This window comes from Pleurodeles waltl, chromosome 2_2 (genome assembly GCF_031143425.1).
Source record: "Pleurodeles waltl isolate 20211129_DDA chromosome 2_2, aPleWal1.hap1.20221129, whole genome shotgun sequence".
In the NCBI taxonomy this organism is placed as follows: domain Eukaryota; kingdom Metazoa; phylum Chordata; class Amphibia; order Caudata; family Salamandridae; genus Pleurodeles; species Pleurodeles waltl.
The window spans coordinates 1,028,890,800-1,028,918,514 of record NC_090439.1 but is presented as its reverse complement, the minus strand read 5'-3'; the positions used below and the strand labels follow the sequence as shown (position 1 = coordinate 1,028,918,514).

At 42.4% G+C, this 27,715-nt stretch overlaps 1 protein-coding gene across 1 annotated transcript in view; it reads right to left on the bottom strand.

The window, feature by feature from the left end:
• TG (thyroglobulin) overlaps nt 1-27,715 on the bottom strand; it is a 673,226-nt gene that overhangs the window by 438,876 nt on the left and 206,635 nt on the right. Inside the window, exons 24-27 of the mRNA XM_069220782.1 lie at nt 26,484-26,599; nt 24,600-24,708; nt 20,259-20,456; nt 10,137-10,304 (exon numbers count right to left, since the gene is read on the bottom strand). Of these exons, the coding sequence (XP_069076883.1) occupies nt 10,137-10,304; nt 20,259-20,456; nt 24,600-24,708; nt 26,484-26,599 (591 nt within the window). The remainder of the gene's footprint in view (nt 1-10,136; nt 10,305-20,258; nt 20,457-24,599; nt 24,709-26,483; nt 26,600-27,715) is intronic.

Below are 27,715 nucleotides of genomic sequence, written 5' to 3'. Positions count from 1 at the left end.
TGTGCACAGATGTAGCATTTGGATGGCCTGGGACGTAGCCAGATGCAGAGATTGATGATTGGACATGTGAGGTCTTTCTGTGTGGCATTTGTCCTTGTGAGCTCGCTCATATTTACATCCCAGCGACAAACTCCATCTTGTCCTTGTATCAACAAAATTCACCTCAGTTAACACTGGAGCAGTTCGCTAAGTGACTGCAGCACTTTCACCCAAGGTGCACCACTACTGATGCTCCAGTTAGAATATTTCAGCACTTTGGACAGCTCTAGAGCTATATATGGTTCTTTTATTTTGTATGATAACATTACTCTCTGTTCCCTATGACAGAACTGCAGTCCTTACATTCTGTAAGTATACTTGGAGGCTGTAATTTAATGGTGTGTGTTGTTTATTTATGATTTCTTATTAATCACAATATTTTAAACTGTGTGATCACTTTTAAAGTGTTTTACACTTTAAAAGGACTAATAGTACTTTTTCAAAATTCACAACCTTTTCTGTACGTTCCATCTTCATTGTGATGTTTTTCTGCATCTACTGTCAATTTTCACACTAGCTCCCAAAAGATACTCGTTTACCGCTTTCTCCAAAGAGTCTGAGGTTTGGGGGGCAGCTGTGTGTCTCAGGCCAAATGCTCAGTGTTCTGTGCCGTCGGAAATACATACAATCTCACCTTTAGTATGGACACGTCATCTGAAAAACTTCAAGAACGTGATGAAAAGCTTGACACCAATGTCTAAAACCAGCTTCTGCACTTGATCAAAAATCAAGAGGTTCTGCGAAAATCATTTAATCTCCGCCGTCAAGCTCTGACTATGTGGAACAGAATTCTGTACTTTAAAATTGTGCAGTGGAAAGATGTGAGACCCAACTTAATGTAGGTTATCGTGAAATGCCCTCCAACCCTTCATTTATGCACACCACTCAGCTGCTCCAGTAGCCATGTCAATACATACCCTTAAAGGTGCAGTCAACAATGCAGGGTAACAATTACACTCGCATCCATCCATGTGCCTCCTATCTTAACACGTTATTCAAGAACAAATGTTCATTTTTCACAATTCTGTGCAGTCCAAGTGCGATAAAATCATTAACAGTGCATTTCATAAGCACAATGCAGCTCAATATAGTGTGAGCACTTAATGAGAGTCGGAGTCAATATGGCTGGTAAACTCAAGCAATCAAAACATAGTGTGAGAATTGTGAAAATTATTTGTCATAGCTCCGACTTTCTATTGCCAATATGATTTTCAACTCAAGAAATATATGCCCACGTGTAGCTTTACTAGATATGTGGTTCAGTCTATAAAATCCGTTTGAATAATCTTCCAAACCTTGTATGTTTTGATCCCATGTCAGCATAGGTGGCAACATGGAATTGGGTGGGAATTTATTCTTTGCTCCGTTTCCCTTTGTTAAACCTTGCTGAAGCCAACCTCCACTGCACAATAACGAAAGTGGGTTTTGGCCAACCTCTTTATGAGCCATTGGTTTGTGTGGGTCAGCATTGATCAGCCACTGCCTTATTGCAGTAACACTTTTTAGATCAACCAATAGTAACATTTCTGCCTCACCATCATTCTATTGCCCGTTATAGGAACTATTCTGTGACCTAGTGAGTGATTCTACTGCAATGCAGGAGGTGAACTACTTCAGCATTTGACAAGGACTACTTGGTAATACAAATGTTTTTTCTGGCTAAAAGCAAAACATCCTTAATTATAACAAAATGCCAACTTGACATATGATAATAAATGAATATATTAATTTTCCACAACTTGTGTCTCATGTTACTTTTAAAGAAACTCTTTCATGAGCACAAAAAGGTACATAAAAAATCACATTATTCAAACAGAACACCTGACAAATATGTACATACCTTTGTGCTCATTTAAGCTGCTCTGTCTTATTTCAGTGATGTTCCTAGACTGCAGGCTTCATTTCCACAAACATGAAATGGGCAGTGTTGGAAAATGGCCCTCTCTGAAGGGTCACCCTAAACATTTTACCTTCTTCCTCCTCTTTTTCTGACCTTGTTGTTGTTGGCTTTAGGACTCTGGGAACTTTACCATTGTTAACCAGTGCTAAATTGCATATACTCTCTCCCTAAACCATGGTAACATTGGCTCATACCCAATTGGCATACCTAATTTACTGGTAAGTCCCTAGTAGAGTGCACTATATGTGCCCAGGGCCTGTAGATTAAATGCTACTAGTGAGCCTGCAGCACTGATTATGCCACCCACATAAGTAGCCCCTTAACCATGCATCAGGCCTGCAGTTTCAAGGCCTGTGTGTGCAGTTTCACTGCCACTTTGACTTGGCATTTTAAACTACTTGTCAAGCCCTAAACTCCCCTTTTAGTACATATAGGTCACCGTTAAGGTAGTCCCTAAGTTGCCCATAGGGCAGGGTGCTACATAAGTAAAAGGCAGGACATGTACTTCTAAGTTTTACATGCCCTGGTAGTGAAAGATTTGCAAAGTATTTTTTTCATTATTGTGAAGCCTGTTACTCTCATAGGAAAGCATTTGAAAATTACTTATATACTTTCGAGTGGTAATTTCGGACCTGAAATGAGTGGCTTTGTCATATTTGGTATGGTTGGAATGGTAGTGAGAAATCCTGGTGAAGTTGGATTTAATATTATCATTGCAGAAATGCCACTTCTAGAAAGTAGGTATTTCTCTGCACAACATGTCTCCAATCCACGTCTGGTCTGTGCTGGCTGACAGCTCCCTTTGTGCATTCCACCCAGACAGCCATAAACACAGGACACTCAGCTACACCTGCATTCATCTTTACACTGATGGGTCTTCCTGGGCAGGAAGGGTGGAGGGGCTCTCACTTACACTTCAAAGACCAGTAACCTGACCTCACGCAAAGGAATGATAAACCCCTGCAAATCTCCTGGCAGACATAAATGGGTTGAAAATGGAACTGGCTAACTTCAAAACCACTCTTTGAAGTTTCCCCCACTTCAAAGGCACATTTGGGTGTATATACACTGGGTCTGTGACACCCCCAAATAAGACACTTTTGGACCTACAACTGGACTCTGTCAGAGGGGCTGTTGTGCCGCCCAAAAGACTCATTTGGATTGCTTTTCTGGATGGACTGTTCTCCTGCTTGTGGCTCTACATTTGATTGTTTTGTTTCAACTGCAATTTTCCCTGCTTTACATTTTTAATACATCCTATACATCATTTCTCTGGCTGGTCCTACAAGTGGAGCCATGGATTTTGAGCTGGCTAAGCTGGAGGAGTACACAGTTAAACAGTTGAAAAGGTTTTGCAAAGGGATGGGGGTACCTACCTAAGGAGCCACCAAGAAGGTGATGTTTCAAATGGCACTGAGGGCCTGGGCAGAGTCCCGCTCCCAAGAGGACGATGAGTTGGGGGAGCATGTGAATGGCTCTCCCAAGGAACTACTTGCAGCAGTTGAGGGACACACACCCGGAATTATGCTAACTGTGCCGGCAGGAAGCTATTCATGGCCTGACCCCAGAGGAAAGGAGAGAGGAGAGAGAATTCCAGCTGAAGTTGGCAAAATCAAAAATAGAGGCTGAGATGGTAGCCAAGCGAGCTGAAAGGGAAGCTGAAAGAGCTAAAAGGGAAGCTGAAAGAGCCTTAGCAGAAAAGAAACTACTTATGTCTCATGAGCTGTGTCTGAAAGAGCTGGAGCCCAAGTCTAGGCAGATGGATTCTATGGAGCATTCTATACCCAAGGATTTGAGATCCAGTCATGTGGTGAGAGATGACATTGATAAGTGATTTTCTGCTTATTAAGTTGAACTCAGGGTACATGGGGATCCTGAAGAGCACTGTGGTTGGGTCTTTGGAAACACATGCCAACACTCGGGAGGGACACACTTCTAACTTTTGAGGTTGGGGACCAGGTTTCAAGTACACTTCCATGAAATCCATTTTGATTGCCAAATTTAGACTGATCCCTAAGAAGCAGCTCCAAAGATTCAGGGACAGTCACAATCTCCCCAACCAATCCTGGGTAGATTTAATTTTTACTCCAGTAAGGCACTGAGGGGGTTATTACAACTTTGGAGGAGGTGTTAATCCGTCCCAAAAGTGACGGTAAAGTGACGGATATACCACCAGCCGTATTACGAGTTCCATAGGATACAATGGACTCGTAATACGGCTGGTGGTATATCCGTCACTTTTGGGACAGATTAACACCTCCTCCAAAGTTGTAATAACCCCCTGAATGTCTGGGTATGGGGCAGCAAAGTTAAAGATTATGTTGGGTTGTACAATTTAATCATGAGAGAGCACAATCTCAGTATCTGTTTTACAAAGTTGTGCCAGCACCTAGCAGACAGTCAGCTGACTGAGCCCAGGGAGCTTGTTGAGGAGGCAGACCTCAGGGTTAGCACCAGAGTGTCCAAATTGGTACATGGGAGTGAACCCAAGAAGCGTGGTTTAGGTTCCCCCCAAGAGAGTGAAGGGGAGGTTACGGATGATCCAGACAAGTCCCAGAGAGAGGGGAGAGGAAAGGGTTCCCATGCCCCATCTGAGAAACAGGGTGGGGGTTCTGGTGGGCAGTGGCCCAAGGCACCCCATTACCAACCTTGCTGCTGTGAGTGCTTCCAGTTAGAACACAAGCAGGGAGACTCTGTCTGTTGAAAGTAACCACCCACTGGTGGGACATCTGCACCGGTGGCCAATATGGCCTTGGGGTCAAGTAGTCCTCAGGGGCAGGTCATAGACGTGCCATAATCTCCCTTGGTTCTGAGACAGACTCAGAGGGTGAGCTTCATGATCCCTGAGGGTGGGAGTCATCACTTCCACCAAGTGGGAGTGAATGGGGTCCCAGTCACTGCTCTGAGGGACCCCAGCGGCTAGTCATACCATGATGGTAGAGATACTAGTTTCCCCAGAGCAGTACACTGGCCATGTGTGTAGGGTGACTCCAGCCCATGGGGAGGATTTTTCACGCCCTGTGGCCCTAGTATTCCTGGAGTTGGGAGGTGAGGTGACCCAGAGAAGGGTCATAGTTAGTCCCCAGATGCCCATGGACTGCATTCTGGGGAATGAGTTACTCTCGATGGCAGGAGAAGTGGACGGGGTGTGTTGCAAATGGGTATGCGCACCTGGGCCGTAAGCAAAAAACATAAACCAACTCCATCTTGCCTATGTCACCTAAATGCATTGCTATACCACTCATACATGCTTGAGCTTCATCAACCAATAATGAAGGGTATTTTCCAGAGCTCGGTTCCAGGTGCCCTGGGAAAGCTGGGCAGTGAGGTATGATGTACTCGTTTTGGCATTTGTAAGCATTTCTCAAGGTTACACCTGGGTGGGAAGAATGAACTGTTTAACAAATGTCATCAATGTACCTGGAAGGATTTGTTGAACTGGGATAGAAAATAGGCCAGGGGACCAAACTAAAAGTGGACCCTAGTAGCGAATTAATTAGCCAAAAATGTGGTCCATGTTTGAAAATCAGGGCAGTATTGAACTTGTAAAACTCTGTTGTGTAATTGTTTTGCACGGTATGGCAGACTGCGTGCATTTGTGATTGCTTCAGGCAAAGTTTGTGGTAATATCAGGGAAATGAACAGTAAATAATGGCCCACAAGACTCCGCAGTCTGATCAGCGCTGCAGGCACTGCTAAATTGACAAATGGCCCAGTCCATCCCTGGGAATTGGTACACTTGTAATGAATGCACATCTGTTTGTCCTTCTTGAGAACTGAACCTTTGAATAAATACATTTTCAATGCTGGACGAGGGTATAATTACTGGGTATAGAGTTTTTGGCAGATCTTCGCTGGAGCTACAGGCACTTTCACGTCTTTCAGCTGAATAAAGCTTCACTCTCAAAGAACAATCCTGCGTGCAAATTTTATTTAAGGTTCAAGCATAGACATGGGGACAGAATCTGAAGGCAAATGAGCGCTTGACTAGTGTGCACAAGGTCACTTTAGCACATCTCAAGTTTGCTAGTACTCAGAACACTGATAAATTTAGGACTTCTTTTATGTGGCGTAGCAGATTTCTATATGTTGAAACTTTGTTGATTTTTTCCACTTCTTCAAACACTATCTGCTGATTTTTTTAACATCTGGAACAACTGTGCATACTCAGGGACATCTAGCGAAGAGGTCTGTGGTCAAGGCTTGAGTAGGGTTGGTGAGCCATAGACTACCTTTTGGCCAAGTGTGTCTGTTATTGGATAAACTACAAGGGACCTAGAACTTTGTCACAGGGAATTATGCCTCAAAATAACTGACCCAAGCCCTCCATTTGACCATATCTGTTATAAATTTGCTTACTGGTGTTGTTTCACCATCTACTTTTGCCTGGTGGCAATGCCTCAATTATTTGCTCTGTCCTGAGGGAAGTTTGGGTTTTGTCTGTTCTCATAAGCCCCCTTCAATTAGAATTCTGACCCTTTCAACTCCACATATGTTTTCTCTATTCCTTTATGAATAAATGTTGAATCGACTACCAAGGATCTCTGTGGGATTGCATGCGAGGTCAGCAGCAAAGAAAGAAATATAGTAGTTGTTATGTGAGATGCAACAGCCAACCTACAGCAGTAAAACTGCATAAAATATATTAAAATGAGAAACTAATGAGGCTACACTTTCAGTATTAATTGCTATAGGCAGCAAAGAAGTAGTGGAATGCAATGCTCAGATAAATGTAAAACACATATAACTACTCTGGACAGATTGAAAGCCATTGTTTTGGAACCCTTCTGTTTCTATAGTAAAAACCAATGGCTAGGATTCATTTAAGCATTTCATCCTTCGCTTTCTGTGCTAAGTGAGTCTTGCTAAGAGCAACCGGGCGTGTCTGGATGTGGGTCCTGGGCTTGCTTTATAACACATGCTGCATCTCACTGAATGAGGCCCACTAAGGCCAAAACGTATCTTGGGTTGCTTGTCTTCCTGTTTAGAAAGAATAATGTCTAGCACTTTGAGTGGGACCATCACTTCTCAAGTGGGGCCAAGACTGATTCGCATTTGATGGCTTCCCGTCTGCTGTAACACACATAAGCTTAAAAAAATTAAATATAATGTGGTCCAAATCAATTAAGTGTGTCTGAGATAAGTCAAGCATTTTTATCCTTTTGTTACTATATAACCATTAAACACACAAAAGGTAATGGGAGGAATGCTTTCATTTCATCCAACCACTGGCAATCCCTCGGGGAGCATCCAAACCCGTCATTCTTCTGCTCACCATGCCACCTCAGTTTGGACCCAGTCATATGCAAATCGGCCTTGACCCGGCTCCTCATGAGAACAGTCCAGTCTAGGCGAAACCAGTCTTGGGTTGCTTGTCTTCTGGTTCAAGGAAGACCGGGCCTAGTAGATTGGGCTAGTATGTTTCGACTGGAGCATGGTCAAGGTTGATTTGCATATGGTTGGGTCCAAGCTGAGGTGACTTGGTTGGCAAACGGACAATTGCCAGTGGTTAGACTTATTGCAAGCATTGCTCCTATCACCTTTTGTGTTTTTTATGTACCACACTAAGTGCCAAGAGTATGCCCAGATGTGGGACCTGTGACCACTGTGCCACTGGAACCAAGCTACATCCAACTGAAGAGTCCCAATCAGGGTGAAATTGATCTTGGGTTACTTGTGTTCCAGTTCAGGGAGGACCTGTTCTGGCAGTTTGAGCTGACGGTTGCAAGTGGAGGAAGGCCAAAGATTGATTTGTGCATGGTTGGGTTCAAGTTTAGATGGCATGGCAGGCAAAAGAACGATGGGTTAGAGTGCTACCCTAAGCAATTGCCAGTGGGCAGACTTATTGACTTACCCTGGGTAAAACCGGTGGCTTAGAGTGTTATAGAGTGGAGTAGCATGTTGTACAGTGGAGTGACATAGACTAGAGTGCCATGTTGTAGAGTGAAGTGCTGTGTTGTACAGTGGAGTAGCATATTGTACACAGAACAGGAGAGCATTGTTGTAGAGTGGCATGTTGAACAGTGGAGTGGCATGTCATAGAATTAAGTGGTGTGTCATACAGTGGAGTGGAGTGGCATTGAGTGGAGTATTGTGCAGTATTGTGTTGTTGCATAGAGAATTGTGGCATGGAGTGTCGTGGTGTAGAGTGGAGTGGTGACGGGTGGAGTGGAGTAGAGTGGTGTGTCCTAGAGTGAAGTGGTATGCCCTAGAGTAGAGTGGCGTGTCACAGAGTGGAATTGCATGTTGTAGAGTGGAGCGAAGTGGTGTGTCCTAGAGTGCCGTACAGTGGAGTAAAGTGGCATGGAGTGGAGGGACATGGTGTGGAGTACAGTTTTGTAGAGTGCAGTGGCTTGTCATAGAGTGAAGTGGCGTGTCAAGGAGCGCATGTCACAGAGTGTATTAGAGTGCACGGCCATAGAGTAGAGTGGCATGTCGTAGAGTGGAGTGGCATGGTGTAGAGTGGAGTAGATGTCATAGTGGAGTGGCATGTTTTGGAGTGGAGTGTTGGGGAGTGAAGTGTCGTGGAGTGGCTTGCTGTAGAGTGGAGTGGTTTGTCATAGAGTGGAGTGGCGTGTCGTAGAGTGGAGTGAAGTGGCCTGGAGTAGAGTGGGGTACAGTGGAGGAGCACAGCGTGGAGTAAAAGGTTGTAGAGTGAAGTGGCATGTCATAGAGTGGCATGTCGTAGAGTGTTTTAGAGTGGAGGGGCGTAGAGTGGAGTGGCTTGTAATAGTGGAGTGGCATGTTATAGAGTGAAGTCAATGTTGTACACTGGAGTGGCATGTTGTAGAGTGGAGTGTTGTGGAGTGTGGTAGGGTTGAGTGGCTTGTTGTAGAGTGGAGTGGTGTGTCATAGAGTGGAGTGGCATGTCATGAATTGGAGTGAAGTGGCATTAAGTAGAGTGGGGTAGAGTGGAGGAGCATGGAGTGACATAGAGTACAGAGACATCACATACAGAATAATGGAGTGGTATTCCATAGAGTGGAGTGTCTTAGAGTAGAGGGGATGAAGAGTGCATCAGCGCAGAGTGGAGTGCCGTACAGTGGAGTGCCATACAGTGGAGTGGCATGTCATAGAGTAGAGCGGAGTGAATTGGTGTGCCATACAGTGTCTCTTCTCATATATACAATTTTTTAAATTTCAATAGGTACCACAGTACTTTAAATATGCTTTCAAAGTAGTACAATGGTGCTTCATAAACATTTTTTAAAATGTATCCAATAATAAAAATACTTTTCCCTAACTCTAAAGACTTTGCAAAAAGCACCTCATTTCTTCCTGTGGATTTCAAAAACAGTAGTAACCTATATTTCACATTGAAACCCAGAACAAAATCAAGTATTAGTCTAAGCAATATGGCTGCCTTTTTTATTTTGTATGGGCTTTCAATATGCAATATTACTGTGTATCATCATTGTCCGTGCTCGGACCAACAGCGTGTGTGCTTCGTATCTCCACGAGATCATGAATCACACCAAGATTCGTAGCACATATGCTATCATTCCGAGCATTGATTGAATGCTGTTGTCTGAAACAATGGTGTTATAAATGCAAAGGCGCACTCGTCTTTAGATACTGATACATGCAAGGTGTGGCCTTATGTTTGGATTGGCTGGATTACTTCAAGCAGTGATTTCATGCTGAAGAAGAAACTTTCTCGTAACAAGGGTGGAGTACAGTTTAAAATTGGATTGACCAAATAATCTGATGGTGTATACCTGTATGAGTTTCTTGCATGTAAAAGTGCTGTAATGTGCATATATTATTGCAGTTCCCAGCCAATGGACTAGGTTATCACACACATATATATGTGGAGTGTTATGAAAACCTATTCCACTACCACGTATCCACCGTATGTAAACTAATAATAAACCCCGCTATTTGTAGTATACATTTGTACCAGGAAAGTTGTGCTTCTCAAGATGTCCCACACCACCCTGTGCTTCAGTGCTTCTCATGACGTTCTACACCACCCTGTGCTTCAGTGCTTCTCAAGACGTCCCACACCACTTTATGCTTCTGTTCTTCTCAAGACGTTCCACACCACCCTGTGCTTCAATGCTTCTCAATATGTCCCACACCACCATGTGATTCAGAGCTTCTCATGATGTCCCACACCGCATTGTGCATCAGTGTTTCTCAAGATGTCCCACACCCCCTTGTGCTTCAGTGGAAACACATTTTTTCACGGACTTACTTCCAGTAAATTCCTGTCCTCCCAGGCTGAATGAAAATTGCTTCTGCTCTTTGTTTGATTTCACACCTTTGCACACTCCATCACCACCAAGTTTTGATGTTTTTGTCCAGTCATTTTCATTGCAGAGAAGCACGTCTGGTGAGTTCATCAAACCACAAAGGATAGAACCTACATTTTGAAAAAAGTAAACAAAGTGTAAGTAACAGCTTGTGTCAGACCTTACACCAAAGAAAATGTAACAGCACTCTTAATTATGGCCACCCATCGCAATCTTTCTTTGGTACTTTTAGGAATATCCTTGTTCTCCCACACGTGCTAGCATAACTGCAACAACAGAGTTTTTTTGCTAAAGAACTCGTTAACCCAGATGTGGCAATGGATGAAGGACTTGGATGATGGGTCTTCCTCACCTACTCTTTTCAATGGTTTAAACTATAAGGCAAACCTATTAAACAGGTCTGTTAAGAACATATAACATGTCATCAAGGCATGACCCTTCATCCTCCACTAATGCTAATTAACCCAAAACGCAAAATTGAGCATCACCAAAGGTTTATGACATGGGTGAATCCTCAAGAGTCAATTCTCTGCACAACTTGAATGACGGAAATGAAGAATTACTGGCAACCGTGATCCCTTTATTTCAAATGATTGACCATAATAAGGTTTCTAAGTATAATTAAAGTAGGGGATTGAGTAGGGACCATTGAGGCCTGTCTAGAAACCATTAGCAACTGGATGAATAATGAAAAGTTGATCAATTACAGGCATAATCATATTTTTGGTAAATGATCCAGCTTATAGGGGGGGTCAATAGGACGAAAAGTTAATACTGTTATTCTTGTAGCACATAGGGCTATAATAATAAACATTTTTGTTTTTCTAATTGTTTAATTTTAGTGCTTCATATTGCACTTCTGCTGTTTCTAACTGCTGTAAATAAAAGATGGTACTATTACCTAATGTAATGGTACTCCAGTTATTGATAGTAGAAGAATGAAAGCCATGAGTGAGGCAAAATATTAACAGGGTGAGCTAAGCCAGGGCCAAGCCATTGGTCTGGCCTGGCTTTAAGAGCCCTTGAGCAAGCTGAGCCCTAGAAATATTCGCCATGTAATTCATGTAATAAACAGCATGTAAAATATGGTAGTCTCTTAATTTAAAAAGCACATTTCTTTCACATGCGGCAGCTTTGACATTAATACGTCACATGATATTGTCACTGAGAGATAACAAAGAAAAAGGGGGCTTGATGAAACAAAATATTTGCCTAAGATCACAGTCTGGTTAAGCTTGGTAGCGGGATTAATCCTAGGTTTTTTGGTTTCATTTTGTACAAATCAGCTACTAAACGGTTATCTATTAGTCTCTCCTTTTTATCTTAAATGTTAATGCTTTGTTTTAAACTTTGTGCATGAGGGTAGACCAAAGGTAGCAGACAGAAGCCACATAAAAGCTCGTCTTGTTCTGGGCTCGAGGTTCCAAGAGATCCTTGAGCTGAGCTAGACCCGGCGCCTGGCACGAGCCTGACTTGAGCTTTAGGTGGCTCTCTCACCTCTAGTGTCTGCCTTGTTGGCTTTTAAGCTGTTGACCACCACAGCCCAGCAGATAGGAACAGCAAACAATAGCTCCCTGAGCAATTGTGACAACATAAAGAAGAAAACATTCTCCCTTATGCTGTGCATCAAACATCCAGGCAATCACACAACTTCTGTGTGTCACGAACATCTTAGTATTATTTTCTGATGAGATTCACAATTGTAATTTTTTTCTTGAAATCATAGGTGTTGGAAGTAGAGAGTAGTGGTCCTGAAGCATATATGGGATCAGTATAACTGAAAGAGCACAGAAACTTGTTGACATCATATCAAGCTGACCTGCGTGTTGTCAGTTTCAACTTTGTATTAGGTGCTGATTACATTAATTTGCTTATACTTAGATGTGTTGCTCTGACCCATTGGAAACATCCATTCTAATGCTGGTTCATTTCTTTTGCCAGAAAAGGCCATAGAATATCAGTGGACCACCCATACCTCTCGTAATAATAGAAAATAAGAGTTAGTAATAACTTGAAACCATGCAAGAAACGAGCAAACCATGACTTGATATTATGGGGGCCCAATGATGAAGATCTGGGAGTGTTGGGTGTCAATATTGAAATTACGCAACCCAGTATTGTTCTTGATTTCATACATCATTCATGGAGTACTGTTCCTTTAATTCAGCATGTCATTACAATCACATATATTTATGGTACACTTGTATCATGTTACTTAGGCTAAACATGTTACTCAGCCTAAACATGAATGCATCTCTTGTAGCAGCACAGCAGTCCTTCTTCCTGGCAGAGTATCCACGGGTCCAAATGTGTACTGTGTTGATTGTGCATGAGATCCAGTACTTATTTGTGCCTTTGAATGGGGAAGACTTCAGAGAGAGGCCTTTGAAGTGCAAAGAGATCCAGCCCTTCCTGCCCTGGCTGCAGACTCACTACAGGGGGGTTTGCAGCCCTTTGTGTGGGGACAGGACACAGTCTATTCAGGCTGTGGATGGGCCATCAGTCACCTAAGCTCCCTTTGTGTGTGCCTGTCTAGAGGGAATACATGAAGCCCAACTGTCACCCACCCCAGGCGTGTAGTCAAAGACAGGCAGAAGGCACCAAACGGTTAAAGTAAAAAAATGACAACCATATAAAAGTAAATATGAAGAAAAATAGTACAATTATCAGGACTCAGAATCTGAGAGGAGCTCATTACACACAGTTTCCATATTCTTTCTGCACCTTCATGTGGAGGCGTCTAGGCACACGTAAGATCCTAGCCTAGTCATAACTCAAGGACAACATCTTCACCACAAGTCTGTAACAAATCTGCCTCCATAAGACAAATGATCGTCGAAAACGTGAAACAGATGTTCACTTGCTAAGTTCTGCCAAAGCAATCAAGTAAAAACAGGGACACAATGTCTTACTATCAGAATGTTGGAGCTGACGTGCCGAGAACTTACAGAGAAACTTTGGTGCTGTTTTAAAGAGGGAAACTAGCTTCATATGCAGGAGAGAAAATTGATAATTTAAACATTTTCAGCAGCACACGAACATCCGGGAATTTGTCCTTAAAGACTGTTAATCATCACAATTTCTTCCACTCCACACTGCTTTCTACAGTCCTGTAAGATTCCACTTGGTTTATGACTATTATAAAAAAACAATATTGAGATAAAACTGATGCTTTTGATTTATCGTGGTCTTCTCATATCGCTAAAGTCCACTGCATCTTCAGGATGCAATACTGACCACAAACTAACTTGCCAACATATATATATTACAGACAATAAGCATGCCAGTATCCATTTCATCGACCTATAACCTGGGTAAAAAACTCACTGTAAAATTGAAGTTAAAGGAAAGCTAGGGTAGACGTGGGTTTTAAAAGTGGCAACCGCAATTACTTAAAAAATTATTCATATTCATAAGTTAAGGTTATGCCTTACCCTTGTCACCCACTATCCACTATTTGTTCATTTGGTCAAGCCCCAAGGCAGTATCAAAGGCAAATTTATTAAGGGTTCAAAAACATAATTTCTAATGAGGGCGGCGTCAGCTTTAACTACAGAACATGGTACACCTTTGTAATAAATATAATCCTGGAAAGAAATCTAATATTTATGTAAAGCATCTACGTATGTGAGTTTTTGATTTAATAATTGCTAAGTATGAAATGCGGTGGTGACCACCTCAGGGATTTTTGTGGGATGCAGAAGTTATGTGGGGTATTGTTGGCCTCTGGGGTAACTCTGGTAAAGCACCATGCACGGTAGTTCTAAAACTTTCCACATGGAGGAAAAATGTTCTAAGCACACTTCAGGTTGTGGTGTCCTAGACAGTTGTTAGGATCTCCGTATCAAAGCTTTCTTAATGTATCTAAAACAAACTGGCTAATTACTGGAGGCAGGGCTTTCTCAGTGGCAGGGCCACTCAGTGGGCTATCCTCCCTTCGCCATCCATGTAGAGCACCATTTATGCATACTTTTCAGAAGCATTACAAACTTGGCTGTATCCATATAAATAGTGGTTGTAAAGATCTGCTCTGCTGTCTTAAAGCCATGGTGCATTCCCATTGAATAATGCTTTAGAACCACTTCAACATAAACAAAATAAAGTCAAGTTGTGGGATTTCAGAATTTTGTGTGAGACTTCCTGGATGATGATGGTATGACAGTAGATCAGTGATGAAGACAGGCAAGGACACAGTGCATCAGCTAAAGGGTATCAGGCATCTGACCAGCTGGCTACTGATAAATCCGCTACCCCTCTGTGTCTACCAAGTGGAGTTCAGGGTTGAGTAATACTTAGATACAGGCCAATGGGTAATGGTATGGGTAATGGTATGTTTCAGTCCTCTCAAGACCTTGAGGACGTTTCCTGATAAGGTCTGGATGTTTCAAAGTCTAGAGCATAATGCGAGCCGGGCTGCCTTCTGTGTATACTTACACCATCACATTTCTATTTATGCCTCACTTAGGCAGAGAGGATAAGTCTATCTTTGCTTTCTTTTCGCCTAGTTAGAAATCCTCATTTAGAACTCGGCGAACGGGTTCTCCATCACAAAAGTAATGGACGACGCAGCGCAACTTCACAAGGAGAAGATCGATACGGCGCCTGCGTTGCGACCGGAACCTCGACACACAGCCCACCGGATCGACGAACAGCTTGTGACTTCGCTCCACAAGCCCAGGATTCCACGCTCAGACCCCGGGGCGCCAGAAAGCCCTGCAACCCGAAGAGGAACCAAGTCTGCGCAACGGAAATCGACGCAATGCCTTCCCCTGAGTGGAAAATAACAACGCAAGTCAGTGTGCGAAGGGGCGAAACCGATGCACACCTCCCTGTTTTCCACACATCGCCTCCTCTGCGGTCCCTTGTGGAGAATTTGAACGCAAACCAGGTACTTTGTGCTTGCAAGAGACCTTTATTGTTTTTAAGAGACATTTACCTCTTTTACCTGTTTTGCAAAGACTTAGGACACTTTATATCACTTTTACAGTGATATTTCAACATCTACTTATTGCATTTTAATCGTTTTGATCTGCATCTTATCAGATAAACATTATATATTTTTCTAAACACTGTGTGGTGTATTTTTGTGGTGCTATATGGTGTTATTGTATGATTTATTGCACAAATACTTTACACATTGCCTTCTAACTTAAGCCTGACTGCTCAGTGCCAAGCTACCAGAGTGTGGGCACAGGATAATTTGGATTGTGTGTGACTTACCCTGACTAGAGTGAGGGTCCTTGCTTAGACAGGGGGTAACCTGACTGCCAACCAAAGACCCCATTTCTAACACAACACATAACACACTAATATAATTACACATACACATTAATATAAATATAAAAAAATAACTTACCTTAGTGAAGTTCTGCAGCAAGGTCCCATTACAGCACTATCTCCAAGCGAGAAGCCCACATCCTCCCTCATCCAATCAAGACGCTGTTTTCATGCTGTTAAGCAGCATGAAAAAAAGTGAATTGGTTGGCTGGAGCAGGCCGGCTCCACGCTCCAAAAGGCACTATAAGCCTGTGCCTACTCTCCAACCTGGCTGTCAGAGACAGCCGGGTTGGAAGGGTTTGAATTGCGCATATCGGTTTGGCCGTAGTAAAGTAGCTGGCCAAACCAAAATGCATACTTCAAATAGAAGAGGCCACTCCTCACTGCTGCCAATCATTGGCAATTTAACCAAAAACCTGAGTAATTTTGGTACCCTTTTAGAAGCGTGGCTAGAGATCCCCAGAGGAATGAAGATGCCCCGTGGTGTAGTCAATAGGCCGGTCATTAGCCTGTCTTAAGTCTGCGTTTGTACTGTACACATGAGCCGTCCCAGAACTTTATCTAACATGGATTCTCAACAAGTATCAGCTACATATGCCATGGCAGAACAGTGATAAAACAGCGGTAAAACAAAGTGGTCTCTTCACATCTTCAGTATCAATGTGCATATCCAGTGCCCGCCTCACAGATTCTAGGTGTTTTTAACCCCAGTAATCTCTGGAGTTACCGCAGATCTTGTAATTCCTACCTGGCTGCATCGACCTGAATGTGATTACCAGGGACGTCACGGTGAGGCCCTGGGGGCCATGTGATTCACTTGGAAAGCATATACTACCGATTTTCTCGACTTTCAAACACTGTGGTTTATGAAATAGAAATGTATGTCCCTCGATCCCACATAATAAATTGCATGGATTCTGCAGACGGTTTAGTACAAACTCAAAATTGAGGGATTAAGTATCTTTCTTTTTTCCAGATTTCTCTATAAATCAACAAATCAAAACAACAGAGAAAGGGAGAGGTAATGCTCTCCTGACACATGCTTTTCATTGCCCTGGAAAGGAAGGGAGCCGACAATAAAGTATTTTAACAAATCAGGATGTTCAATTTAGTAAATAATAACCAGGCCACTAGCTAGACAGTTTTGCAGAATATTACAGCGAACTAAAATGTCAGACAGTCTAGAGCTTGACGGTCTAATATATATTTTTATGCAGCACACCTCCGTGAGATATGTACTCACACCGTAGGTACCACAAAGCCAGGCCTTGCGGGCACAGGGCAGCCCACTCGTATCAAAAAGACGTGTGGTTACATACTCACCTCCATCAATGGCAGTACTTCTAATTAGTAAATACTCAAGAAAGGAAAACTATATAGAATAACATGTTGCCTCTGGTTATTTCTCGTTTTTGCTCTATTCATTTTGTCCACAATTGTGATACGTGCTGCTATAATTCTGCATATAGTCTGCACCGAATTGGCACCTAAAAAGCCCCTACTAATAATACTCCTGGTCCCCTATGTGAGTACTCTCTCTCGGGAAACGGTGAAGGGGACATAAGAAAGTACCTGTGGTCTCTTGCAGGTAATATTCGTTTCTAACATGGACTCCTTCCTGATAAGGTTGGGAGAGATTCATGGGACACCTGTCCATTTTAATCACTTCTAATGGTAATTTGGCATACCTGCATTGCATGAGCCTATGAAACTTCAACTGGGAGTGACCAGGACTGAGCTGGTAAGCAACACTGGGAATATATCTAGTCTAAAAGGAAAGAGACTGAACAATGGCAGTAGAGATCATGATACTGAGAGAAATGTAATTGAAGCTGGTTCATGACTGTGAAATTGTGATTGTGGAATTGGGATTGTAATGATAACATGCTGCCATGCAAAGGCTAATGTGAATCTAATAGCGAGGATGATAGTTGTGTGTTGCAACTATGTGACCGGATATGTACTGGCTACCTAAGGTGCAATGGCAGAGGAGAAGAAAACCAACAGGGATTGAGATCTGCATCAAAGCAGTCAAAATAAAATACTAGCTTTGAGTAGGAAGGGTTAATTCCACCAAGGTGTTCTCATAAAGACTGGTCTTCAGGTCCAAATGTAGTGAGCAAGAGTAAGCACACAGCACCGTTTTCTGTCATGTCATACGTATAGTGTATTTAAAACATTAGACATGTACTTTTAAGATTTACATGTAATAGTAGACAAAAACCATGAAATTCATTTTTTACTACGGCAAGACCTACCTCTCCCATAGGGTTACATTGGGTTACCTTATCTCATTTTCTAACTGGTAACTTTCAAACGGGAGCAGATAGGAATGTTGAGTTTGGTCTCCAAAGAATTATAATTTAAAACTCTTGTTTATGGTAAAGTTGAATTTTAACTCAGAATTCAGAAAATGCCACTTTTAGAAACTTGGCATTTTCTTTTCCTAACCATTTGGTGCATGCAACCTGTATCCTGGGTCACATGACTAGGTGTAGCTGGCAGCAGTTGGTCTTTGTGTATTGTTCCCAGACAGTGAAACAAAAGGAAAATAGGTGTTGGCAGGATAGGCCATCTCTGACTTGAAAAGGCGAAGGAGCTGTCACATACCACACTTGCCCATCATAAAGCTTCTCTGCTTGAGCACACTCACGAATGGTCTGACACTAGACCTTTGTGCCCCAGAAAAGTTTGGGCAAGGGCAGGGACCCATAAAATTCTAAGCACCTCTGGGGGTGGAAACCTCCTGAACCTTCTCCTACTTCAAAGATGGCACCAGGTATAAATATTGGACCCTCAGACTCAACTCTTCAGCACACCTCTGGGCCTGTGGAAGACTCAGAGGGACTGCTGTGCTGCTCTGCTGCAAGAAGGACTGTTTCTCCACTGCCCTCCTACTATGCTGACCTGCTGCCTGAGTGAAAAGTACTGGACCTACTTCCTGAACCCAAGATCACTAGAGTGACTGCAAGGGCTAATTGGTTGGGCTCCTGACCAGAGCCTAAGGGATGGAATAGATTCCAACCATCTTGAACCCGCACCTTAACTCTGCCTTCTGTGAGTCTTAACCCCCAAGCGATGCTACCCCAGTCCTGAACCTTTGAAAGTGGGCCTTAAGGGGCTCCGCTAACCCAGCTGTGGTCTTCTGAGCAGAACTGACACAATGTGATGCATCTCCTCGCAGCTCTGCATTGGACCGCCACTGTGCAATGCATCCTTGACACCATACCCCACATCGCAAGCTCCCTGTCAATGGAATCCTCGATGATGAGACAGTAGTTCCCATTGCAGCCCCTCAGCATCATCAGAGCCTCCTCTGTGTGAAGCAATCACGACACAGGAGCTCATAGCACTCGGCAACGAGGATTTAAAGGTACTCTGTTCAGCGGGCCTACCTTGGTCCATGTATCTGGCTCATGCTCCTTCTCGGTTAGCTTGAACTTGTCACTTTGTCCCAATCCCAGAAAACCACAGTAGTCGTTTTGTGCTTTTAGGCACTATTTTCACTTAATTTTTTTAAATTGCATAGCTCCGGTTCTACTGATTGGATTTATGTTATTTTGGTCTCAAATAAATTCATTAATTTTTATTCTATTATTCTAAATTGATGTGGGATTTTTTTCTAATGTTGTGTTTTGACTTTATTATCCATTGTCTCCAAGTTAAGTCTGACTGCTTTTGTGCCAAGCTACCAGAGGTTTAAGCACAGGTTAATCTGGGGTTCCTTGTGACTTTACCGTGGCAGGAATTGAGGTTGCTGTTGGAGTAGGGTTTCTCCCCCCTCGACCTGTACACCAGTTGTAAAAGTAATACACTTGGGGCCATATTACATAAGTGCCCCGGGGGTGCAACAGGCATGTGCATACCCTTGCTGTACCCGGTGCATTTTTCCATAAAGGAAGTGGCCTCAGACACACAGCGTTCCCTCCTTTGTTTTGGGTATGGCCCATCCTAATGAGGGAAACACTTTGCCTCCGCTGGCCACTCTGCATTTGTGATGTGGGCACAGAGGCAACGAGTACAGTGCACTGACTGTTCACCACAAACCAATGGTGCACAGTCAATGCCTCCCCCCCACTGGACCCTCCTCCCACACAGCCCCCCACATGGGTGAAGTTACTTATTGCACCAGACTTGCAGGGGGATATCTGTGCCTTTTGTAAGTGCAGGCCAGGTACCACCTACATTGTTGAAGATGGACCAACTGTATCAATTAGCAGGTCTACCTTTCACTAATGTGCTGCACTCAGTGCAGTACAAATTCACCTCTAGACTACTTGAAAAAAGAGGAGAGAGTCATATAAGATATTCTGTTTTAGGATGGGTGTAGACAGAATAAACAAAGCATATACCCTATCAAAGAACCCAGGAAATATATTTTCACTCTATTTTCATAATAACAACTGAATGTATTTGTATGTATTATAGAGGCTTAGTCAAAATCCCTTTTAATTAACAATTCAGGATAACACAAATAATCCATGGAACTGCTGGTGTTGTAGGCTTTCATACACAAAACCTGTTCATCCCAGAATCAGGGTGGGCGCTGTATAGGTGGTTATGCACTCTCTGCTGGTGGGCTGCAGTTGGCAAGGTCAAGTTTATATTTCGAGATACCTGATGTTACTCCGATATTTCTTTCACTCACGTCGTAATTCAAATATTCCCTGGTCAACATATTTCTTTATCTTACTTGGCAATCACATTTAATAACATATGTTAGTAGTAAATGGAAAACAGTGTGCACAGCTGCAAATAATATTTACGGATAACATCTTTTTTCTAACCTCCATTGAGAATAATCTGGCTCAGTACGAAGCCATCGCAGCAGGAGTCAAGCTCACAGCTCTGGCGACAAAACAAGTGAGCATCCGTCAAAGTGGTGGCGGCGGCGGAGAAGGCCAAGGTGTTATAGACCCCGGAACGGGCGTTCCTAAAATCAGTCTTCTCGAAGGTCTTCAGACCAGAGGTGGTAAATTCTTGTCCTAGAAGGAGAGAAAGGATGTGCATATGAATATTTATGGCACTGACACCCGTTCTGCCAGAACTGCAGTGCACAGATGAACAATTAACAGTAAAGATCCTGAAAGGACTAGAGAGGAATCCTTTACTTGAGGTGATCAGGGGACCATTTGGGGAGATGATCAAGGCATCAGACACAACTACTTATTTATGAAGACTACAACCAGTGGAGCAGATTTACAAAGTGATCCAGACGGCGAGTGTCCATATAAAGTGATCCAGAGCAGGAGTGAGACCCACTGTTGAAGCATAACACATCAGTGCTACAAAGTGCACTGATGGAATACACCAAATATACTGATAGGCAAAACGAGGGGAGGTTTCATTGAGGGGTTCTGAAAACAAGCTCTGAAGACAATAGATATTAAGCTCAATGTTAGTGTGCCTTAGTTCATAGGTGCTACAAGGCTAAAATCTGGAGACTGCAAAGAGAGGTTTGGTGGTGGTAAACAGGTGTGTTTTCAGGGGATGGAGGAATAGATCAGAGTATTAAGGGAGATGTTCTGGCTCTGGTTGAAGATCACAATTCACTGGTTTGAAGAGTCAAGAGAGGAAATGGACAGAATCCTATTACAATCTGACATGAAAGAGGAGGGTGAGGTGGACGGTGTGGTGAGTGGGCTACTGCACTAAGTGTAAGGAGGCAAGGTTGATCCTATAAGCAGTGGAATACGCATATTAGTTCGGTGAGGGTCTTGCAATAGGATTAGGTAATGGAAAAAGGAGAGCTTTTCATGAATGCTCTATGTCACTTGTCCAGCATTCAAATTCTACGTTATTCACTTTCGCTTCTAGTGCATATTCACTATTTTTTCATTCTTTACACTACATGCATATTCCAGGTGTAATGGCGTCTCAATTTCCCTTTCCCCTGCAAACAAGAATCTTGTGTAGTAATAGAAAATGATGTGAAACCTACTCAAACATTTGTATAGTGCAACCAGGAAACACAAAGAAACATGAAGAGCCCAATTATAAGTGGCCCACAGTAACAGAGTTACCAGTGCATGAGTTACAAGGGTTTGAGTAGAAGACCCTGAAGGTCCAGGTTTAAAGAATTACTGGAACTATCAGTAAATCTCCCAGTAATTTTTCATTTTCATTCCTTTTCATGATATTTTACCCAAAGACTGAACTTTTAGCAAGTTGAGTCGCCGGGTAAAACACCACAGATCCACAGAGTTACTGTGGATATTATAATTCTGATACAATTTGCATTACAGGTTGAAAACTTGATTACTGTGCACCTCAGAATTGGGACCAAAGTGGTCATCAGAGAACAACAATGCATGTTGCCTGGTTCATTCTATGACCCTTCAAAAGGCTACTGGGGGCAGACGTAGGGTCTCTTCCATATTTGTTTATGAATTTCTGTACGTGCAGTGGAACAGTGCCATTGAAGCATTAGTGTACTATGTTTAAATATGGAAACATCAGTGTACTATGTGCGAATTTGGAAGCTAGAAATCAACATGTTACTGAGCTCCAGGCCCTAAAATGTAAAAGTTGCAAATGGTGATGAGTGAAGTGTGCCCAGCTACCAGGAATTTACTAAGCGAGGGCCAACAAAGTGGTAGAAACTTTACAAAGTTTTGAGGAATCATGGCAATTTTGCCTGAGTAGTAGTGACTTGGACTAGATAAAGAAAAAATACACAGGCTATTGCAATTCTACCCTTAGAATATTAATTATTAAATGACAGACTAATGGAGAACTATGGAGAATTCCCTGCCTATGTTAGTTGTGTGCTTCTACCATGAAGCTGGTATCGCAGAGTAAATAGCTACCTATCCTTTTTCCTTTAGAGACTTACAGATAAGACACATAAGACACATAAGACTTTGGGGGGTCATTACGAGTCTGGCGGTCACTAGACCACCAGACTCGCGGATGGAGTTCGGACCGCCGCCAATGAGGCGGTCCGAGCACCAAATCACAACCCTGGAGGTAGGGTCACCAGGGAACCGCTTGCTCCACCAGGATCGGAGATCCCGGCGGTCTGGAGGTGCTGGCGGCCCTAATCGGCCAGGGCAGCTGTGCAAGCAGTGCTGCCCTGGGGATTACGACCCCCTTCTCTGCCAGCGGTTTCATGGCGGTACCATTGGTGGAGGATGGGTGCACTTGGCATGGGCAGTGAAGGGGGCCCCTTGGCCAGCACCCTCACAATGTTCACTGTCTGCTTTGCAACCAGTGAACATTGCGAGGGTGCTGGTGCACCCTGCTCGCTACAGCATTGCTGCCGGCTCGATTACAAGCCAGAGACAATGCTGTAACCTGTTTCCCGTTAGGCCAGCAGGCAGAAACTCAGGTTTCCGCCCGCTGACCTAGCGGGAAATTCTTAATGGCGCCAGCGGGGAGGTAGCCTGTGTGGTGGCAACCTCCCCATCTGAAGTCTGCCGGACGGTAAAAACCATCTGCCGAACAAATAATGACCCCCTCAGAGTTTACCCCTTGTCACAGTATCTTGCTGTAAAGATGTGAAGCCTACTAGCATTTCAGTTGTCACTACTTATTTATTTCCTCTCTTCATCATAATTTCTACCAGGAACTAGAGGTTGTTGAGCCTTTTCCTCTAAAATGGGTAGATCCTAGTCATTTGAAGGTAACACCTGTACTTTATTTGTATTCAAATCAAGATGATAAACTCTGTGTGCAGTTAACGAGGCCATATATTAGATCATAGTGAAGTACCAAAGCCAGAATTAGAACCATGGTCTCTAGATTAGAAATACAAGAACTAAGTTATCACACAAACCATGACGGATTAAAGAGATTAGTATAAAAGTAAGTGAATGAGTAACATAGCTCTGTAGCAGAGATTGCAAGCTGCGTGATACTCCGGGTGAATAGAAGCTCAAAGAGCCTTCCCTCCAATAAATCTCCTTTTCATAGTCAGAAGACTTCCTTTACCTTATATCCACAGATAGACAGCGTCTAACCTTTACACAAATTAAGTGGAGTTAGGCGGATTAGTTTGCATAGAGCATAGTATGCCTTATACCACTAATTTGTGCATAAAGCAACCTTGAAGAATGGAATCTATCACACAGTTAACAAATTGAACATTGATCTGTCAATTTCTTGCTAATGTCTGGTCCCAAGTATATCTCCAAAAAGGACTGTAAAATGATCTACCCAGTGTAGGTTCTTTCACTTGTACCTGCCTCCTACTAACCATGTGGCTTCTCTCCCAGGAACATATATAGCTCTGAAACTGAGAGATGGTGTAGAGAGAATTAAATAAATGAATAGTGGGATGAAGGGAGGCAGTTAGTCAAGGACTGAAGGGGGACTGGAATAATGAAGGAAGAAAAAGTAAAGCTAGAGTGAAGAAAAAGAAAAAGAAAGGAAGAAACAGGAGGGATTGAGAGAGCAACCATAGAGAGAGAGAAGGAACAGCAAATATAGATTTAAAAAGAAATGGTAGAAGAGAGGAATGTAGAAGAGAAGAGGAAGATAGAGAGGTCACAGGGATGGATACTAGAAATGGACTGTGTGTTCGGTGGAAATGGCTGAACCATGATCCAGGGCGAGGAAAGTTTCTGTAAGTAGCGATTGGAAGAGTCATTACAACAAACCAAAGAAAATGGACTAGGAAGACAGACTCGAGGATTGTTAATAAAGTGAAAGATATATTTCTATTGATCTGCATTTGCAATGGCCTCAAAGTACTGTAGGTCATATAAATGCAAGAGGGCAAACATCTCAAGGTCTGGATAATTAACAGACAATCTGTTGTGGTATTACCAGCTGGAGATTCTGACAAAGTGGTGGGAAAGCCTTGGTGATTTGATAACTGTGTCTGGATTGAACAGAAAGGTGTCTATTGAGTTCATGCTAAAGTGAAATCAGGTGGGGTTTTAGGCCCAGAATTAAAGAGCTTTAAGAAACAAATGGACAGGGCAGCACTGTTAGTGGGAGACCATGAAGTTATCAGAAGAGATCCTGGTAGAGAAACGTCTCACAAGGAGAGTACACAATGCGTAGTATATATTTTAAATGCAGCTTTAGAGTCCTGTACTAGGATGTTAGATTTCTGGGTAAAATGATCTTGGACAAATTTCCACTTAGGTAATGATTATGGTCATATAATGCCGCCTACTTACCCTTTTTCTGGAATGCAGTTATCTTGTCAGCATCACTCCTTTTCACCTTAAGCAGGCAGCTGACAAATTCAAAAGCCATTGAAGCAGAATTTCCTAAAATGTTTTGCCCCTGAAAAATATATCATCAATAAAATTAACCATACATTTGGTGCTGTGAGGATAGCAAAGCAATCTCAAGACAACCATCTGTGGCATGTGAAAATAGTTTTTTTCATGAAAGCTGTATTTATTCACACATGCACTCACCCTTTGTAAGAAAATATCAAACACAAACCCTTTAAATAGAAATAAATCAAGAGTCATTATATAGATAAACAATTTGGATGCTTGATCAGTACCATGGAATTAGTTGTTGAGAGGTAATAAATGGGACAATGAACAATATTTGTGGAGAGCGCAACAGAATATTTGTGACAGGCAACATGTTTGGTCTAATGGTGTTGCAGGAACTCCAGAGAGAGGTGTGCATTAAGTGTGATCCTGAAGCTTGATTGGGGAGACAGAGCCCTAACATTTAGACCCTCATTACAAGTGGCCGTATTCCACCAGGGGAAGTAACTCCAGTAACCACTGACCCCTGTTTAACCACAGGAGAAGCATACAATGCACCCCAGTCAGGAACCGATAATCTCGATTCCAGGGACATAGCTTGGAAAAAATGGAATTTGGGGCCAGGATGTCAGTCCGAATTGTAGATTTCGGCCCCTGATATTCCTTCATTAAATTCTGGCTAACTTGCAATATTCACCTTTTGTGTGTTTGATTATTTTTTAATAAGAGCCAGAGTGTAAGGGTATTGTAGTGTGGCAACCAAAAAGGTGGAAGGAGCAAAAATTAGGTTTTGCACAAGGAGGTTTGGAAACAAGGAGGAGGTGAAGGTTGGCAGTGCGTAGTGTGGCAGGAATGGGGAAGCCAGGAGAGAATTTCAGCTTTTAATACATTGAGGAACTTAAATTGTACCTACTACTGGCAGAAGCAAAACCAGCCAGTAGCCTGAAGAGCTAAGTGATAGGATGTTAAGAAGGTGTAGTTCGGCAGGGCCACAGGCAGACCATTGCGTTTATATACCTCGCCATGACAAGATAATTTTTGAGGAATGTAGTTAAGTGGAGTTGCAGGTAAGGGCAGATTTTTCTGATGTTAAGGAGCTATCTGATGGCAGTGGCTGTAGTAGATTTAAAGAAATGAAAGCACATTTCAGTGTCGAATAGCACTTGAAGGGCTTGAACAGAGCGGGAGCAAGGACATCAGATGAGAATACTGTCACTGGAGATGAAGAAGGCCAGAAAATAAGTGATTTCCATTTGGATTAATAGAGCATGCGGCATCCCAGAGCCATTAAGGGACTATTAGCAATGAAAAGGTTACCAGTTTAAGACTGGAACTGGGGTTGTGAAGGGTAATTGTGAGGGTAAATCAGTAGTAGTAGAAGCCAAACATATAGATAGCGTCCCTCTGGCTGGAAGCACACATTTAAACTAGTATGTCCAAAAAAAAAACTGGGGATGCCCACTAGAAAGTAGTTTATAAGGACTAGGACAAGGGCCATAAAACAGAGTCATCAACTATACAGGTAGGAAGAACAAGATGCCCAATAGGGATGGGCTGATCATTTCCAACCTGAGCCAAAAATCCCACATGGATAGTCCTTCGGACCTTATTCTACACTCTGTGGAGTCTTGCGAACTCCTAGACACCTGAAAGAAAGAAATTCAAATGGGTCTTAATTTGATAAATCCCTTCAATTTTATGGCTCCGGAAAACCACCACCAACCCACTAATCATACACAATTGAGGCACCTCCATTGTCAATTCTCACTTTGTATTGCCCTGCACTGCTCCACATTCAGAAGTTTTGCGGAAAACCTTCACATTGATATTTACCTTTTCTGAAGTGCTACAGTTAACGTTGGTCTGGGCGCTTCGGTACTGCTCACACAGAACCTCAGCTCCCTTCACAGACACAGTGAAGTACTCGCAAGACTCTTCTTGTGCACAATCTGAAAGAAGCCATAGCTAAATGTCAGCAAGATGTTTACTTTCCATTGACTGAGATGCAAGATTAGTGTCAAGCACATATTTCTTGAACTATTCCATCTTTGACAGCTGTTTTGTACATTATCATCCAAATACAGGAGGTAAATATTCACAAAGGTGAGTCAGCTTGTGTAAATGTACTCTTAGACTTTGTAGCAACTTCACAACTTTTATCTATTCATCATTTACGAGCGCAAAGTTACTACAAAGTGCACACTTACCTGTCTCCACCCCTAAAACAGGGGGTGGAGCTAAACAATTGTAAAGTTAGATTGAGTAACTCACAACTTGGAATTATCCACTATCAGTGTGGAGCTCTCCCTATGGTAAAGTATAGGGAAAATTAAGAAAGCTTATTAAGCTATAATAATAATAATAAAAATGTAAATCAAATTGATATATTTGTTTCGAATGTAGAACAAAATAAAAACATCTACCATACTGACAGCGTGAATTTCAATTAAAAATGTGGATAATTTAAATATATTAAATTACAATTATTTTTTTTAAAACAATTCCACCTAAAGTAAAATGTTTATATTTATTCATTATGTGTTACAAATTACTAAAAGGTATGTTTGATATTTATCTAAAATAATTTCATTCTTTTTTAAACACTAGTGACAGTTAATTTTAAACAGAAATGGTTACTAAAAATGTTATAGTAAAATAATTATTTTTACTTACATATATATTATCTTAATATTAAATAAAATGTATATCTATGTTTAATAAAGTGAAAATAAAATAGTTCATTTTAACATTATTTCGTAGGGAGTTTTATTTGAACCTCCTGCCTCTATAATTTTCTATGGAAGGGTGTTGCAGTACCAGTGATTGACAATATGCTATGTTGGACTTACTCTAGGTGTGAGCTCGAGTACAGTTTCTACTGTTTTGCGTCCTTTTTGGTCTGTATTACTTAAGACGAGCAGTTTGTGAATCCCTTTTTGTAGGTGGGTACAGGTCCCTTTCTAAACCCCATAACCCCATAACCCCTTCCATAAACCCCTGCCAATTAGTCATATTTGCCATGCTCCAGCCACTCCCCACCCCTCCCACATTTTCTACTAAAACGT